At 35.8% G+C, this 17,091-nt stretch overlaps 1 protein-coding gene and 1 long non-coding RNA gene across 2 annotated transcripts in view; one reads left to right on the plus strand and one right to left on the minus strand.

Moving 5' to 3' along the window:
* The window catches only part of pex14 (peroxisomal biogenesis factor 14), an 84,163-nt gene that overhangs the window by 49,168 nt on the left and 17,904 nt on the right, over positions 1–17,091 (minus strand). The window contains exon 3 of the mRNA XM_051096359.1: positions 3,340–3,424. Within this exon, the coding sequence (XP_050952316.1) occupies positions 3,340–3,424 (85 nt within the window). The remainder of the gene's footprint in view (positions 1–3,339; positions 3,425–17,091) is intronic.
* Positions 1–17,091, plus strand: part of LOC127154673 (uncharacterized) — a 41,948-nt gene that overhangs the window by 12,727 nt on the left and 12,130 nt on the right. Inside the window, exon 2 of the long non-coding RNA XR_007825507.1 lies at positions 10,188–10,224. This is a non-coding gene — a long non-coding RNA (uncharacterized LOC127154673). The remainder of the gene's footprint in view (positions 1–10,187; positions 10,225–17,091) is intronic.

The following is a 17,091-nucleotide window of genomic DNA, read 5'->3' on the forward strand; positions in this document are numbered from 1 at the left end:
TTTGTAATGGCGTAAACTTTCAAATTCATGAAAATGTCAATTTTCAAATGTTAGTTAATATGAAAGAAATGTACATCTGCTCTCTACCATATGTGACCCATATGTGACAAGCCCAGTCATAAGGGTCAATTTTTCAAAATTGAGATTTATACATCATCTGAAAGCTGAATAAATAAGCTTTTCACTGATGTATGGTTAGGATAGGACAATTTTTGTCTAAGAGTCAACTATTTGAAAAAATGGAATCTGAAAAAATAAAAAATAAATAAAAAATGAGAAAACCACCTTTAAAGTTGTCCAAATGAAGTTCTTAGCAATGCATACTACTAATCAAAGTTTTGATATATTTATGGTAGGAAATTTACAAAATATCGTCATCAACATAATCTTTAATTAATATCCGAATGATTTTTGGCATAAAAAAAACCACAAAAAAAACAAAACAAAAAAATTAATCATTCTGACCAATACAATTTATTTTTGGTTATTGCTACAAATATAGCCATACTACTTAAGACTGGTTTTGTGGTCTAGGATCACATATGTAATTGATGCGTAAAACATTCTGAGTTCTTTTTGGCAAACTGATGACAATGAATTTTGATGCACTGCCATAAAAATATTTTACAAGTTCATTTGCTTTTTTTTTTTTTTTTTTGGGTTGCTAAGAGTTAGTAACTGTTCAACTTTGGGTACAATGCAGTGTTTTTCAATGTCACATTATACCCAGTCATCCAATCAATGGAAGAAGGGTGAGACAAATACTACACTGACCAACCATTCTACTTGTACAACGACTAAATAACAATGGACAAGTTAATATTATTGGTTACTGCTTTTTCATATTAAGTAATATTCTTCAAAACGTGATACTAATAATACGTTACTGCCATGGATCACACCAACCAAAGCATCTCAGCTGGAAAAACGTTCTCAAGCACCACCAGCTTTTTAGAAAAATGCATGGAATTTTTCAGCTGGCTAAAAACACTTTGGTGGACACATGTTAATTGAATATTTATTGTTTGGCATATGGCCTTTTAGTCTTTTAAAGTCCCCATGAAATCAAAAAAAAGAAAAAGTTTTTTGTCTTTTAGTATGAATATGTTAGCCTTAATGTTATTTATGAGCTAATGTGCTCCAAACCAAATGACAAAATTCGCATTTAGAATATATACGCATTCAAAAGTTACAGTCTAGTGTTGGGAGATGTTCTAAATTTTATATTGTCCTATCGTCAGCCTGTGAGATCGCAGATACACGATACTGTCATGCTAATTTATCTAATTATCTACTTACTTAGTTTCATTAACAGAAAGTGAACCAGCACCAGCATAAGGGCCAGTTCACATGTCATGCCTAAAAACGCGTGGAAAAAGCTAAGTGCGCCGCTATCGCCTTCTTTCCAAAGCGCTCTGTAGCTTGTGCTCCCATGGCATTGCTGCCATTGCTAAGCAACCATGACCTGCGCTCTCAATGAAGACACGGAAGTTTCAGCAAATGGATTTCAAGCACTAAAAATCGCTTGCTGTAGCTCTGCTACTAAATTTATTTAAAAATGGCTATCCCTGTACAGCTATGATCAGCTGTTTCTCCATCTTGGCTGAACTTTCAGTGTTGTTACGGGAAAGGATGAAGCTAATTGGTTGGTTCTTGTCACATGACCCACGGTGTGCTTTCGGCATTCTGAAAAGTTGAGATGTTTTTATCTTGATGCAGCATGGACACGCCTGGAAAAACTGAGCTCGTCGCGACCGCATCGCTTCCATTATGAGCGCGGCTGCCACGCGTCTGCATTTGAAATAACGAACTTAATACGACGAACTTGATACGGTGCGATATGTGAATGGCTCCTAAGGCTAAACACAACCTAATGTTTTCAATATCACTTAATTTGTCTTTAACATGATAATTTAATAGAAACATTGTTACTAATTACTAATTAGTAACAAGTTACTAATGCTTACATTTCCGAAAACCAGTAAAGAACATTAACATTATCAAAGAACATCATCTCTGACTAGCCTAGCGCGAGTTTATGCACTTCAAAAAAAAAAAAAAAAGGCGCCTAGTCTATTTTTGACGAATAATAATAATAATAATCGTCTTGCTATTGTCAAAGGCATCAGCAACAGGCCGTATCTCTGACTATCATCGATACACGATACTACCGTCTATCGGCACAACCCTATTATAGTCTCTCACCTCCGCCAACATGGATCAACGCTTTTGATTACATTACCCTGCACTTCAGCTTCTCATCAAACTTTCTGTCCAATCAAATGCTCTCTAGAATCCAAAGCGTCCCGCCCCCTACACTATAAATAGAAGCTGAATCTGCGGCTGAAATCGCTTACTTGTTCACAGAACTTGCATTTTTTTGTACGATGAATGGCACATAGTGCACTATATAGGGGATTGGAAATGATTCAGACAGAGTAAGTATACATTTACACTGGGTGAATGAAGTCTCGTTTCACGCTGTGTCATATGCGTAAGTCGGCACAGACCACAAAACGTATCGGACACATTTGAATTCTACACAGAATGCTATTTTAAATATAGATAATGCGACATGGATGAGATGGCTGTCGTATGCTATTAAATGCGGTTTTACCCAGCTCAACAGCTCTGGCCCAACCTGTGATATACAGGCTGCTATATATGTCCTGCCCTGTCTTCCTGTTTTTGTTGAAATTACAACAACACAGAATAACGCTTTATGATTCAAAGCACTTTAGTAGACCTCACTGGAGGTGAGTTTTAGGGAAGGTCTGTTTTACTTGCAAATTACTTGGAATTTACCCACATATTTAAGTTTTATGAATGAGGCCCACTGAAAGTAGACAGTGACCATGGCTTGTCAAACAACAAATCTCAGTGAATAACGATTTCAATTTGTTACATAAACTTACAATATGGCTTGAAGTAAAACACTTAAAATGCTGCTTTTTTTGTCCATTTTGGAGTTTTTTTGGAGCACTTGAACAGCATCAGTCCTCATTTACTTTTTATTGTAAATATGTAAAAAGAGCAGCATGAACATTCTTCACAGCTTCTCTTTTTGCGTTCTACAGAAGAAGGAAGGTCTAAGGAGTTTAGAACGACACAAGGATGTGTAAAAGATTTTAATTTTAAGGCGAACTGTCTTTTTAACCTAACGCTGCAAAAAGGCTTTCTTTACTAAACCGATTCCACTCATGTTTGAAATGAATAACGAAAGCATTCAGCTGGTTAAATTTAAGGTCAAAGTCTTGGAAGTGAGCCATCGCGTATCCATTCCGCCTGTAAAAATGTAATGTTTTACACTAGGTTCATGAACGTACTGATGACGCTTACCTTTTTTCTTCAAGAAAGCTTTTCTGGTTGCCAGGGGGCTTTGACGAACTTGCTGGTTTTGTAGAAATCTGACTGCCGTGGCAATCTGCGAAGAGAGGAAAAAAAAAAACAAAGACATCTTACGTTTGCAGCGTGAAATGAGCTCATCAGTATAATAGAAAGTCATCAGTAAATTAACTTCACTGGAAATGAGAGGAAGACTCGGGAATTCTTGCAAGGCGGCTGAATTATTGTACATTTCCAACTCCCCAAGGTATATCATCAGCCAACAACAGGAACTTATAAAACAGCCCTCCCCCTCCCAATAAGTATATAGAGGCCAGACCACCAAACCACTTTAGAGATAAATCTAGGAAATGAGTGAATCAGCAGTTATAAAATTATCCCATCAAGGTTTGCTGAACAAATGGGGTATGGAGTTTAATTTGCCATTATCCTCTTTAAGACAAACTCCTAGCCTTAAGTGAGCAGGGACTGAAAATCTATACTTAATGCTGAAGTGCCCATCTGTATCTAATAACGGCAGAATACCTGGCTAAAAACTTCAGCGATTCTTAAAGAAGAAAATGCATTATGATCAAATCACCTAGGCTGCATGTTGTAATGACTGAGTGTTAATGCACTAGAAAATTAAATATCATCAGAACACGTGTAGTCGGAAGTGCAGCGCCGCTCTCCATCGATTCCACCGCGCGTTTTCCTTCGAGATGCACCTTGATCTGCCACTTTAGCTTGCTTCTCCTAGAATTAAAAAAGGGTCTCCTCCTCAAACACCATTATGGCATGAATTTGAAGTGCGGCCTCTGAAGTGGTGCTTTTAAAGAACAGATAAACATGAAATAACATCTGGAGATAGGGGGGGAAACGCACACTCAAGGATAAAGCCGAGCCGCCTCGTTATCGCACCTGTGGTCCCTGTGATTCAATTGTAAAAGTCATCCCTCTAATAGGTTGAAAGGTTTTGATTACTGTTCTTTTTCTTTAAGCGGCAAAAGATAAAAAGTGATTGAGAGCGCTGTCTGTGGTAATCCGTTTTAGGTAATGCATTGCATATACTAAAGACCTGTTTCAATCCAAAAGGATTGCATTTTGAAAATAGGCTGAGAAGAATGTGTAATAGTCGGGCCAGCTGTATAATTCTGCGGCGACAAATCAAGACAGAGTGAGTCGGGGACCCGCTTTTCCTTTCAAAAACACATCATATTGATTTCAGCTTCAATTTATGGGGAACAACTTTGACTTTGTTCGATGGAGACGGAAGACCGAAAGGGGGGCACTGCCGATTTAGGGAACGGCATGAGATTATGATTCCGATAATTGGAATAAGCAAGCAGGCAGGCCGCATTTGTCTTCAAAATATATATATATATACATACACAACTGAGTCAGAGTCAGCTAACAACACAACCTTAGTCACACCTGGTTTCAGAACACATCAGGGACAACATTTTACGGTAAACATGATCTTTGCAAAGTTGTTACTCACAGGGTAAGGACATTTTTGGATTTCTATATTAGTGTCAGGAATTAACCTTTTTTCTTCTTTTATATTTACAAAGGGGTATTTTTCTAACCATAAACAAAAACACACTTTGTGTTATCCATTTGTCACACAGTTTCATTTATTTTGCCATTTATGTCATCATTTCATTTCAATGGATTGTTAAAATATTTAATTTAGTAATTTAATTTATTAAAAATTTCAATATGCAGAATTATTTTTACCAATAAAATTCAACAACACATTTATACAATATTTTGCATTAGAAAAAAAGTAACTTGGACTAAAATGTAAAAAAAAAAAAAAAAAAAAAAAAGTAATCCTATTTTTGGCCCTAATTTTCACTTTTGCTGGTATTTTTCTCATTTTCAGTGCCATGTGTGCCCCACAAATTATTTCTGATCATGCTACATTTATTTATGTTTTAAAGCCATATCAGCACCAATGCCTATATTCATTTAATTAAGTAATTTTATTTATTAAAATTTCAAAATGCAGAATTATTTTCAACAATAAAATCTACAAGACATTTATGCAATATTTTGCATTAGACAAAAAGTAACTTGGCCTAAAATGTAAAAAATTGTAATCCTATTTTTGGCCCTAAATTTTCACTTTTTCTGGTATCTTTCTCATTTTCAGTGCCATTTGTGCCCCAGAAATTATTTCTGACCATGCTACATTTATTTATGTATGTTTTACAGCCATATCAGCACAAATGGCTATATTCATTTAATTAAGTAACTTAATTTATTAAAATTTCAATATGCAGAATTATTTTTAACAATAAAATCAACAACACATTTATGCAACATTTTGCATTAGAAAAAAAGTAACTTGGCCTAAAATAAAAAAAAAATTGTAATCCTATTTTTGGCCCTAAATTTTCACTTTTTCTGGTATTTTTCTCATTTTCAGTGCCATTTGTGCCCCACAAATTATTTCTGATCATGCTACATTTATTTATGTTTTAAAGCCATATCAGCACCAGTGGCTACATTCATTTAATTTAGTAATTTAATTTATTACAATTTCAATATGCAGAATTATTTTTAACAATAAAATCAACAACATATTTATGCAACATTTTGCATTAGAAAAAAAAAGTAACTTGGCCTAAAACGTAAAAAAAATTTAATCCTATTTTTGGCCCTAAATTTTCACTTTTGCTGGTATTTTTTATCATTTTCAGGTGCCATTTTTGCCCCACAAATTATTTCTGACCATGCTACATTTATTTGTTTTAAAGTCATATCAGCACCAATGGCTATATTCATGGCAAAATAAGCAGTATCATTTAAATACATCATTTACAATGCTAAAGAAAATCACTTTACAAAAACATACAGGTTACACCAATAGTACTGATGAAAATTATATAGAATCTTTCAATTTAATCAGTAATGAAAATTTAAAAAATCTTCCGGGTGAGACCTTTTTAAAAATGTATATTTTTGGACATTCTAATAAAATATGTTTTACGCTCAAAAATTTCTTACACAAGTCGCAAACTGGGCGAATGCCCAATTCGACATCTTGTATATATACCGTGCTATATATAAGCTTAAGGCATATTAAATTTAGTCACCTGGAAACCTAATGACAAGAAAAATTGCATAAGTCCACATAGTCAAACACACTAAAACCACTCCCGCTTCATAAATGAACAAGTTCAGCTCAGTTCTGGGAAATCTTCAAACGTGAATCACAAGTTAACATTAGTAGAGAATGGATGAGGTTTCTGAGTTGTTGCAGAATGACACAATAAGCGCCTTTTACAATCCTGAAACGCTCTTTCCCCGCTCTATAAACACCACGTAAACGGCATAAACCATCAATTCCTTTATTCACCGCACAAAAACGATGTCAGGCACGTTCGGCGTACAGTAAATCACATTTTACAGGAAAAGAAAATTCTCAATTGAGTCACCGCCAGCGGAAAAAACAAGCGCAGGGATGTTTCATTTAAGATTATAAAGACAAAGGGGTCAAAATCGCAGCTCCTCGGCTTGAAATACGACTCCTTTTTGTGATTGAGACTAGCTTTTACTTGGATGGAAGGGGCACGGCATTCTTGTAAACACTTCTCTAAAAGATGGGATCAAAGTGGGATAACAAATGAGGGCGATGTCCATTTATTTTTCAAGAGTGTTACGTCTGTTCTTCAGGGAGAAGAAAAGTGCTTTTCTTTGCAGATGACACGGCTGCTTTATGCAAGTTCCACCCAGACATCTCAATCAATTATAACCACATTGCACAGATTTTAGTCTTGTCTACTTATTGACGTATAGATCACCCTCGTTGTCGTATAAGGTAGCAGCACGCGATCGTGCTTTTAAGGGGGAGAGCTGTATCACTGCATGTCAGTACAAGGCACATTTGGTTTGCCAAGCAAAATATTAACTCAAATTAAAAAGGTGGGTGCGTGTTTCTTTGCTGAATACCAGTAAATACTCTTTGTTAATCAACCATTATTTTCTAGTGTTTCTTGTAAGGCTAAAATTGCTAATGCACGGAAAGTGCTCCCTGTTCTAACCGATAATCTTTACAAATGAGATGAATGATCAAGTGTCAGGTGCAACCTAAAAAGTGGTGAAAACTCAATCATAGGGGCCAAGCAACATTAAGGGCCACGTCTGGAGACATGCCTGCCGTGAACATGATGACTGGACAAGGTCTTGCAAATCGCGCCGTGTCCGTTATTGAGTTTGGATCGGACCGAGTTTTAACAGAGCACTTTTGCCTCGCGCTTGCCTTAAATTTGGAGGAGGTGGTCGTTCCCCTTAACGTGATGATATCGATCGGGAAAGAAACATAAATGTCCTATTAGGGACCTCGTATGACGCTTCCTTCATTTTACTCTCCTTTAAACAAGTTAAAAGTTCAATATCTGCTCTATAGTACAGGACGAAATTAGATAAATCACCAAATTTTGACATGTCAAAAGTTACCTGAATTGATCTTACTTACCCTAGAAATGACATTCTGAGAACAACCAGTGAATTCTGATCAGATTATTGGTTTATTTTTCCTATATTAAAAGCATAAAACAGCTCGTGAAAAAAATAATAAATTCCAAACTGTAAAAATTAAAGAGGAAGCTTCGCTTATAAATGCTGCTATTTAACTAGCAGATATGAGAAGGAAGACTTCCTTGGCAAATTTTGCAAATAGGTCAAACAGGGAAATATTATTTTGCTAAAGGCAACACACATCCACAAAGGAACTATTAAACCCAACACGATTAAATCAGTCGTGGATGAAGGGGAAAGAAAAGGATTTATTTTAATATCACAAAAGTGGTCAAAAGTGTCAAATACAATGCATGATATTATAAATATGAAATAAACAAATAAAATATATATTATTAAATAATTATATTTTATAAAATAATTGGTAAAGGGCAAATCCAGCGTTATGGATGCGACTTTTTGTGTTAGGTTTTTTATGTGTTTATATTTTAATAAACCCTTGCTGATATCAGTTCATGCATGAGTTTCCAATTTTAATAAAGGGAAATAATCACACATTATGGATGTGACAAAGGACAGTTTTTGAGAGACTACATACTTTGTAGGATTTCTGTGAATTAAAATGCACAAACCAGACGCAATAATAGAAAAGCGATAGCTCTTCACAGAACATATAACGGCTACTTTATATTTCATTTTAATGTGTCTATTTATGAGGAATATATACTGTAATGTTATTCACAAGCCTGAAAATAGCATTTACCAGACAATGGAAAAATCATGCACTAAAAATAATTAAAAAAAAGCTTTAAAAATTAAGGGAGACCTCACATCTGAACCACCAAATGTTGACATCCGAGCTATCTGTATAGTAAAAACCTCTGGTAAAAACTATTTTTTCCATGGTAAGGTTGACATTTGCATGGAACTCCCCAAAAACGAATGTTTTAAATACAAATAACGAAAGTAGAAGAGCTAGAGGAGTATTTAACACCTGGAGAATATAGTAAAAAAAGACGGTGGATATTTGAAGATATTTTAAGTAGTGTTTAAGTGCATATTTAAAACAAAGACTTTAGCAAAGAGTGTACCAGGTTTACTTTTGCCATTTTAGTGATAATAATAACAACGTAAAAGAAATGAACAAAACTACATTTTGAAAGCAGATTTCTAGTTCCATATCCAGTTTTCATTAGTGACATAAATTGGCTATAAAATGTAAAATAAAGCATTAAAATGTAAACGTAAATTTCCTACATTTTTGTAAATGCATTTGGTGAAAACATAACTGGGAAAATCTAGCAGCAAACAGTGTTTAAAAAAGTACTGCAGTGGTTATTTCTATTAGAAACTAAAATAACATTCACACTGTAGGTACTTTAGGCCCAAATCATGCACAAACTTTAAAAAGAGCTGTGTAAATGAAGTTACAGAGCAAAATGTATGTCTGACAGTACACGAGTCTGACGTTAAGCTACAGGACTGTTGACAGTAATGACCGCTCCGTGAGAAAGGACAAGAGCTACAGCAGCAGAAGGTGGGGGCCATCAGTTGGCACTTAAAAGCAAAGGGTAAAGGAAGCTAAAAGGAAATCATTAGCAGGTCTGGGGATCCAGTCTCAGCGTGAATCAATTCATTTCAAATTGCCCTGTACATTTGTGAAGAAGCACCCCTGATATAATAAAGGCCTAATAGACACTGATCCAATTGTGTTAGGTTGGTCTCAGATTCCTACAAAACAATGGTTTCAGAAGAAGAGAGAGGGAGAAAGAGATCGCAGTCGACTTTCTATATTAATTAACCTCTCTCGTGAATGTTTCCATGACATAGATGGATATCTAGGACGCTTTAAGCGCTCCGACTCTATGAAATTGCAACGCGGGTTTCCATGCAGTCAGATTCCTTTCAACTCCTGATGGGTTGATGCACAAAATGGTGTTTTTAATCTTTTATAATTAGATCTTAAAATGCCCTTCTAATTATGACAACTTCCGCTTTAAATGACCTTTATCGAAGAGAGCCCACTGAGAACAGTCGAGCATGAACCGCGTGTGCACAAGAGAGAGAGAGAGTTCATCTAAAACAGCTGTATGAAATCGATTCTTACTGATCAACTCCACACCCACACGACACAGACATTACATACATCAATAAACCTTTACCTTTACTACCATACTTCATAAAGCAGCGTTTTAGCCCGTTTTTGCTGCTTTTTTTCCCTATTGAGATTTATGGAGAATTTGATCTTTTATGGCTGACCTTAAAAGTATAGTTTCAAACCCGTTTCTTCTGCAGAAAAAAAAAAAAATCATACATGCAATAAATACTAGTGGGAACTAAAACAACAATGTGCTTTTCTCTTTTGTTTTCCACAGAGGAAAGAAATCCATACCGCTTTGGAACGTCATGAGGGTGAGTAAATGATGACAGAATTTTTATTTTTGGGTGAACTATCCCTTTAAAATGTTCTGTGTGCCCCTCATCATAATCACAAAAATCTTAGCAGTCACTCCGATCTGTCTTCACCATAACTGTGCGGTCTGTTTACGACTTTGAACTACTGAAAAAAGTGCATGAAAAGGGAATATCTCAGTCAGTTATGCCTTTACCCATCTTCCTTATGCAACCAAATCCACTTTCAAAAGGTCACATTCGTGATAAATAGATATATGCAAAAAGAGCCATTACTGATGACAAAGTAGAGCGACACACATTTTCCATGTGCTGCGAGTGGATTGAGCGCAGAGACCCGCGATTACAGTGCTGATATTCAAATCACGGTGGAGGCAATTTTTTTATGAATGTTCTGAACTTTGACGACTTAAAGGTCACAACGAATTTTAACATCAAAACAAAACAAAACAAAAAAATACAATAGGAGAGAAAAGGACAGTTAAAAATTTTATGTGATCTACAAAGGTTTAAAATTTGTAAAAGTATGTACAAACCAAAGCCTTGCGGACAAGATTTAGAATCCGGGAGACAATGATTTTTTCATGACTGTTCTGTTCTTTTTGACTATTTATATAAACTCACAAAAGCCAAATTTCAGTCAAATAAATACTTCAGAATAAGGCTAAAATAACTAAAAACTATACTGATTATAGATATTCACATAATCATGTAAAACTGCATTAATTTCAATGAGTTTTCCAGGCCTGGAAACCACACTTATGAATTTCCATGATATTTCCAGAACTGTGGGAATCTTGTAAAACATTATTAGTTTTCAAATTCATCACATTAACAGCATATCATGCCGTTTCACTTGCACAAGAGAGGCTGAGATTGAAATGAACAAAATTATAATATAGTAAAATATTTTGGTAACACTTTACAATAAGGTGCCATTTGTTAACATTAGTTAATGTTTTAACAATTAATGAACAAAACATGTATTACACTATTTATTAACCTTAGTGTTAGTAAATAAAAAAAACAGTTGTTCATTGTTTGTTCATTCATTTGTTAGTTCACAGTGCATTAATGTTAAGAAACGCAACTTCTGATTTATTAATGCATTAGTAAATGCTAAAATTAACATTGACTAAGATTAATAAGTCCTGTGGAAGTATTGTTCATTCTTAGTTCAAGTTAACTAATGTAGTTAAATAATGTTAACTAATGAACCTTATTGTAAAGTGTTACCTATGATAATATAAAGAAATTTTAGGAATGCATAAATGAATAAACGTAAAACTTCTCATGAACCAGATTATTATTATTGGTTAATGTGAAAAATTCACATATTTAACCCTGGACCACAAAACCAGTTACACATCTGAAAGTTGAACAAATAAGCTTTCTGTTGGTGTATGGTTTGTTAGGATATGACAATATTTAGCCAAGATACAAATATTTGAAAATTTTAAACTCTGAGGGTTTTCTAAATGAAGTTCTTAGCAGTGCACATTACTAACCAAAAATTAAGTTTTGATATATTAATGATAGGAAATTTACCAAATGTCTTAATGGAACATGATCTTTATTTAATATTCTAATGTTTTTAGAATAAAAGAAAAATCTATAATTTCATACAATGTATTGTTGGTTATTACTACAAATATACCCATGCTACTCAAGACTGGTTTTGTGGTTCATGGTCGCATATTAAAACACACTCACAAATGTATAAAGGTTTATAGCAGCACTGACACACATTTGAACACACACAGAGGCACATGCGCTCAACAAACACAGACGTTTGCCAACAACTTGCCTCACTCAGCCCAGCCTAATCTGTAACACTAGCCTAACTAGTACTCAATACTTTCGATTACAGACCTGAAATATTTCCTCTTAACATGTAAATCAATAGAACACGGTAAAGCGGAGCATTTGCTGGAAACATTTCTGTTAATGTGGGGCAAATTTATCTTAATCGTTATTATTAACTGTTGGGAGATATGTCCAGCTTTCACATGTGATCATTTGTTTCCGCTAATGAGAGAGCCAAAGCGGCTGTGGTGCCGGAATTACACATCCGACACATTTCGCCAGCTCAACGAGCCGTTCGATATTAAACTTCTTCATACAGCTAAAAAATATTTAAAAGAATTGTGACAAAAAGCCAGTTTTGAGGTTGATTTAATTTAATCTGTTCAGGGAGAGAGAGAAAAATATGCCCACAGTGCTGACAATAACCTGCTTAATAAAAAAATAACAAATGTTACACAAGAATCTTGAGGGGGTTTTTAAATCATTATTTTGGACAAAGTGTCAAATGTGTATACTAGAGGCTTTTGTTATAAAGCAGAATTGTTCATATGGCAGATTTAATGTGATTTGTGACTAAAAAATGAGTTTTTGGCAGTTAATTTAATTTAATATTGCTTAACGAATAATAACACTTAATAAAATAAACAGTAATCTTGCAGTCTAAGCATCAAATTTATCTTAAAAATGATTACTTGATTTTTTTTTTTACCATTATTTTTGGACATTCTACGAAAAAAAAACATGAAAAATGATTGTACGAGAGAGAAAGAGACAGAAAGATGAAACTGTGGCCCCTGGACTCGGCAGTGAGGGGAAAAAAACAGTACTTAGCCCGGCTCACCGCAAATATTCCAGCAGTAATCCAGTAATGGATACTTCCTCAGCTCCACAATTGGTCAAAATGTTTTCATACAATAATTTAATTCAGAAACACTTTTACAAAGCAAGAGTAATCAATTTTAATTAGTTGATTCCCCCCCCCCAATTGTATAAAGTTTAATGTACTGCCATCGATCCTCTTTGTTCTTTAATGCAGTGCTGCTTTCCTGTAATTTGAGGCATTTTTTTTCTCTACTTTTACAGTCAATGATGACATTCGGTGACAGGCCGTGCAAAATGTCTCTGAGTTGCAAATGAGCAGGGCGTAAACACACACACACACACACACACACACATATTCAATGCCACTGCAATTCATAACAAAACCTGAGGAAAAACCCCCAAACAGCCAATTTTAAGACAATCTAAAGAAAACAGAGCACAAATTAATAGCAGCCTATCATGACTTAGTGGCACATCCTAATAACACGTTGCGATCCGGCTCGCAGATAAACACAAAGGCGGTCTTAAACCCGACGCTAGATCCTTGTCCTTCATTTTCAGAGACACTACCACCCTTCACATCCAATTAGCTAATTGAAGCAAAATGAAAACAGCACCAATGGCAACAACGCCGCACTCGTGTCCAAACCGCACAACGCAGGGTTTATGGAGACGAAGGAAGAGCCTTCTTGTCAGCTACAACTGCCATAACCCTGACGAGTGTCTTCCCTTGCCGCTCCAGACGCCCACCTACAATCACACACACTTACAAACTCAAAGTGTACAATTTTGCACCAACATCTAGCTGAGAGATGTAGTACGTCGACAATTAAAAGGAAGGGAAATGTGCTTGCCGGTGGTTAGTTGATTAGGCATAAGCACAATATGACACTGAAAGAGGACGGCCACGCCACCGGCAGACAGATTGTGACATTCCGGTGACATTATCATCTCACGACGGCTTGCATTCAATAGCTCGGGATGCTTATTGCGTGTCACGGATCAACAGTTTTGCGGTCTTCAAAAAGAGGAAGAATTGGTGGTGTGACCCTCTTGCTCGATGACCCTCCTCTCAATTACTCTGAGGATGGAGAGCGCAAAAATTACGTGTCAAGTGTAACAAAAACACACGGCAGGGTAGATACAGTCTGTGTAAGAAGGAGAAAGTTTAAAGAAGTAAGATCAGACAAGGAAAGAGACAAAGACAGGGCAACCTGGCCTCCCACGGCTCTCTGGGAACATCTCAGAAGATGAATACCACCATCTACTGGCTTCAAAGGGAAGCTGAGCAACAACCGGGCTCGTCCGAGCGAACCGACAGGCCTCCCAGGCTGGGTGATAGTCAGAGCTGTCAAGAACGATTAGATGACAATGGAGCTCGCATTTAAAGAGATACTCAGTCCACAAATAGGGTCACATGACTGAGAAGAGTTCTACAGTGTTTAATCCACCAATGAGATTAAACTGTCTTCAAACCACAGCGGCACAGGAAACTAATAAAACAATTCAGGTTTCCAGTTTTAATTTAGCATATCCAAACAAACTGGAACATTTTAATTATCACACTGACTGAAACTGCACTGAGAAAAAAAAAAAGTTGTTTTGTTTTTCTTGCAAAATGGTTTGGAATGGGGTAGAAAATAAAAGAGTGGCAGAGTGATTTATGCTTGTTGACTCATATGGAGAATTGCTGTTACTCAACTGAAGCCACAGAATCTGAGAAATGCTTGTCTGCGAGAATAATCGTACATTTCTAAAGGTTCAGCCAGAATGTACAGGTTTTACTGCATAATTGCCCAAAGCATGTCTGCGGTACGATGGTGCCACCCAGCCCTGTTCTCAAACCTGTGTATAAATCAGTTCAGTTGCGTAAAAACCCTCTTGACCCTGCCCAAGCAACAATAACTATGAAAAACACCAAAACACAATAGAATGAGCAAGCAGGGATCTGATCACACGCAAAAGTTCAAACAAGATTGACAGATCAGACTGGCTTTCAAAGGGAAGTTTCATATAGACACACCTTAAAGGGATAGTTCACCCCAAATTGAATAAATGATGTCAGAATTGTCATTCTTGTGTTGTGCAAAACACGTATGACTTTCTTTCTTCTGTGAAGCACAAAGGACAAGTTTTTTGAAAATACAATGAAAGTCAGTGAGGTCCAAAACAATACTGAACCTCACTCATTGTACTGACAAAAAAAAAAAAAAACACTAAAACAGGGTGAGGGTAAATAAGTGAAACAGTCAACACTTGTGAACACGTGGGTTATTACAATCCAAAATCGCTTTGTTGCAGTATCGGATGCAATATGTGCTCAATACGTGAGACTCTACGTGAGTCTTTGCTGTGCCCGGAGGTGACCCGCGATGGCTTTATGGGGCATGAGGATCTAGACGTGTGTGTGTGTGAGTGTGAGTCCTGCTCCAGTGTCACAGCATGGCGTGTTGGAGCCCAGGGGCTGCGCTGGCAGGCCACTCACTGACAGACACACACCTGCTCTGACATTTCCTGCCGACCTTGACTGAGAAAAACACATGACAATACCTCTCTGCTGAGTCCCACGGGACTGTTGTCCTTCTCTCTTGCTCTCTCCTCAACTCCTTTAAAGGAATAGTTCATGCAAAAACTAAAATTCTGGCATTAATTTACACTTCCTGCTGTTCTAAACTGTGTGTCTCTTTATTTCGTCTTTGGGATACAAAATGCATCGGCTCTAGAACATGAATTTTTGATTAGTAGTACGCATTGCTAAGAACTTTATTTGGACAACTTTAAAGATGACTTTCTCAATATTTCAATTTTTTTGTACCATCCAGCTTTTTAAATATTGTCCTATCTTAACAAACCACACATCAATGGAAAGCTTATTTATTCAGCTTTCATGTGATTTATAAATTTCAATTTCAAAATGGTTTGAAGGATTTTTTTCAAGCACGTTGAATAAAGCTTATTGAATCATAATTGAGAAAACACACTACCGTTCAAAAGGTCAGGGACATTTTTCTTATGCTCACCTAGGCTGAATACACTGAATAATTTTTTTTTTTTTTTAAAGAATACAAAGTAATACTACTACAATTTAAAATAAGACGTGCATTAGTAGATATTTGAAAATGTAATTAAAATTTTCAGATAATCAAAGTCAATCTCATCTCAAAGACATCTTTGACATGCTGAGAATTACATAATAATAATTAAAAATCACGATCATACACTACGGTACAAAAGTTCAGGGTTGGTAAGAATTTTTTTTTTTATAATGTTTCGAAAAAAGTCCCTTATGCTCACCAAGACTGCATTTATTTGATTAAAAATACTGTAAAAAAAACATAATATTGTAAAATATTATTACAATTTAAAGTAAATGTTTTCTGTTTTAATATATTTTAAAATGTAATTTATTCTGTAATGGAAAAGCTAAATTTTTAGCAGTCTTCAGTGTCACATGACTCTTCAGAAATCATTCTAATGTGCTGAGTTGGTGCTCAAGAAACATTTCTTAAAATTAATTCGTTTTTTTAATGTTAAAACAGTTGTGCTACTTAATATTTTTGTGGAACCATGAAAAGAAAGTTCAAAAGAACAGTATTTATTTAAAACATGAATCTTTTGCAATATCAGAAATGTCTGTACTGTCACTTTTGACTCTTTTCATCTTTTCTGAAGCAAAAATTCTTTAGTGCCTATTTATTGTAATTTCATGGGGGAAAAATAACCAACACATTCTTTAAAATTTGTCCTTTTGTGATGATAGAAAATAAGTCATGATTTTTTTTAATCAAAATGAGAAAGAGTAAATTATGATTTTCAGCAACAATCTATATTTTTCAAGTCATACATTTAATGTTAGACAAAAAGGCTGCTTACAACTCTCACAACCTGTTTTCTCTGCAGAAGTAACCGTCGCTGTTTAAGAAGGCAGCCCACCCAAAATGGTGACATGTGCCACACTTACCGCCTATACTGAGTGTTTAGGCCTGTCTGCCATTCTCTTGTTGTCACAACACTTAAAGCCCTCGGGCCGCTGGTCCAGGTGTTTGGCAGGGCTGCCAGCAGCTAGCAGATACATGCGGGTTCCTGTTTCTCACTGTTCGTCTGACTTGTGAGAAGTGTTAATAATACAGCACTAATCTAAGACTGGGCTCCTGTTGATATAAAGAATAAAAACGGTGGTTTAAACGGATACATGCGAGTCCTCAGACGGACACCGAAGTACTTTTTTCATCGTACTGC

Source organism: Labeo rohita, chromosome 23 (assembly GCF_022985175.1).
Source record: "Labeo rohita strain BAU-BD-2019 chromosome 23, IGBB_LRoh.1.0, whole genome shotgun sequence".
NCBI classification, from domain to species: domain Eukaryota; kingdom Metazoa; phylum Chordata; class Actinopteri; order Cypriniformes; family Cyprinidae; genus Labeo; species Labeo rohita.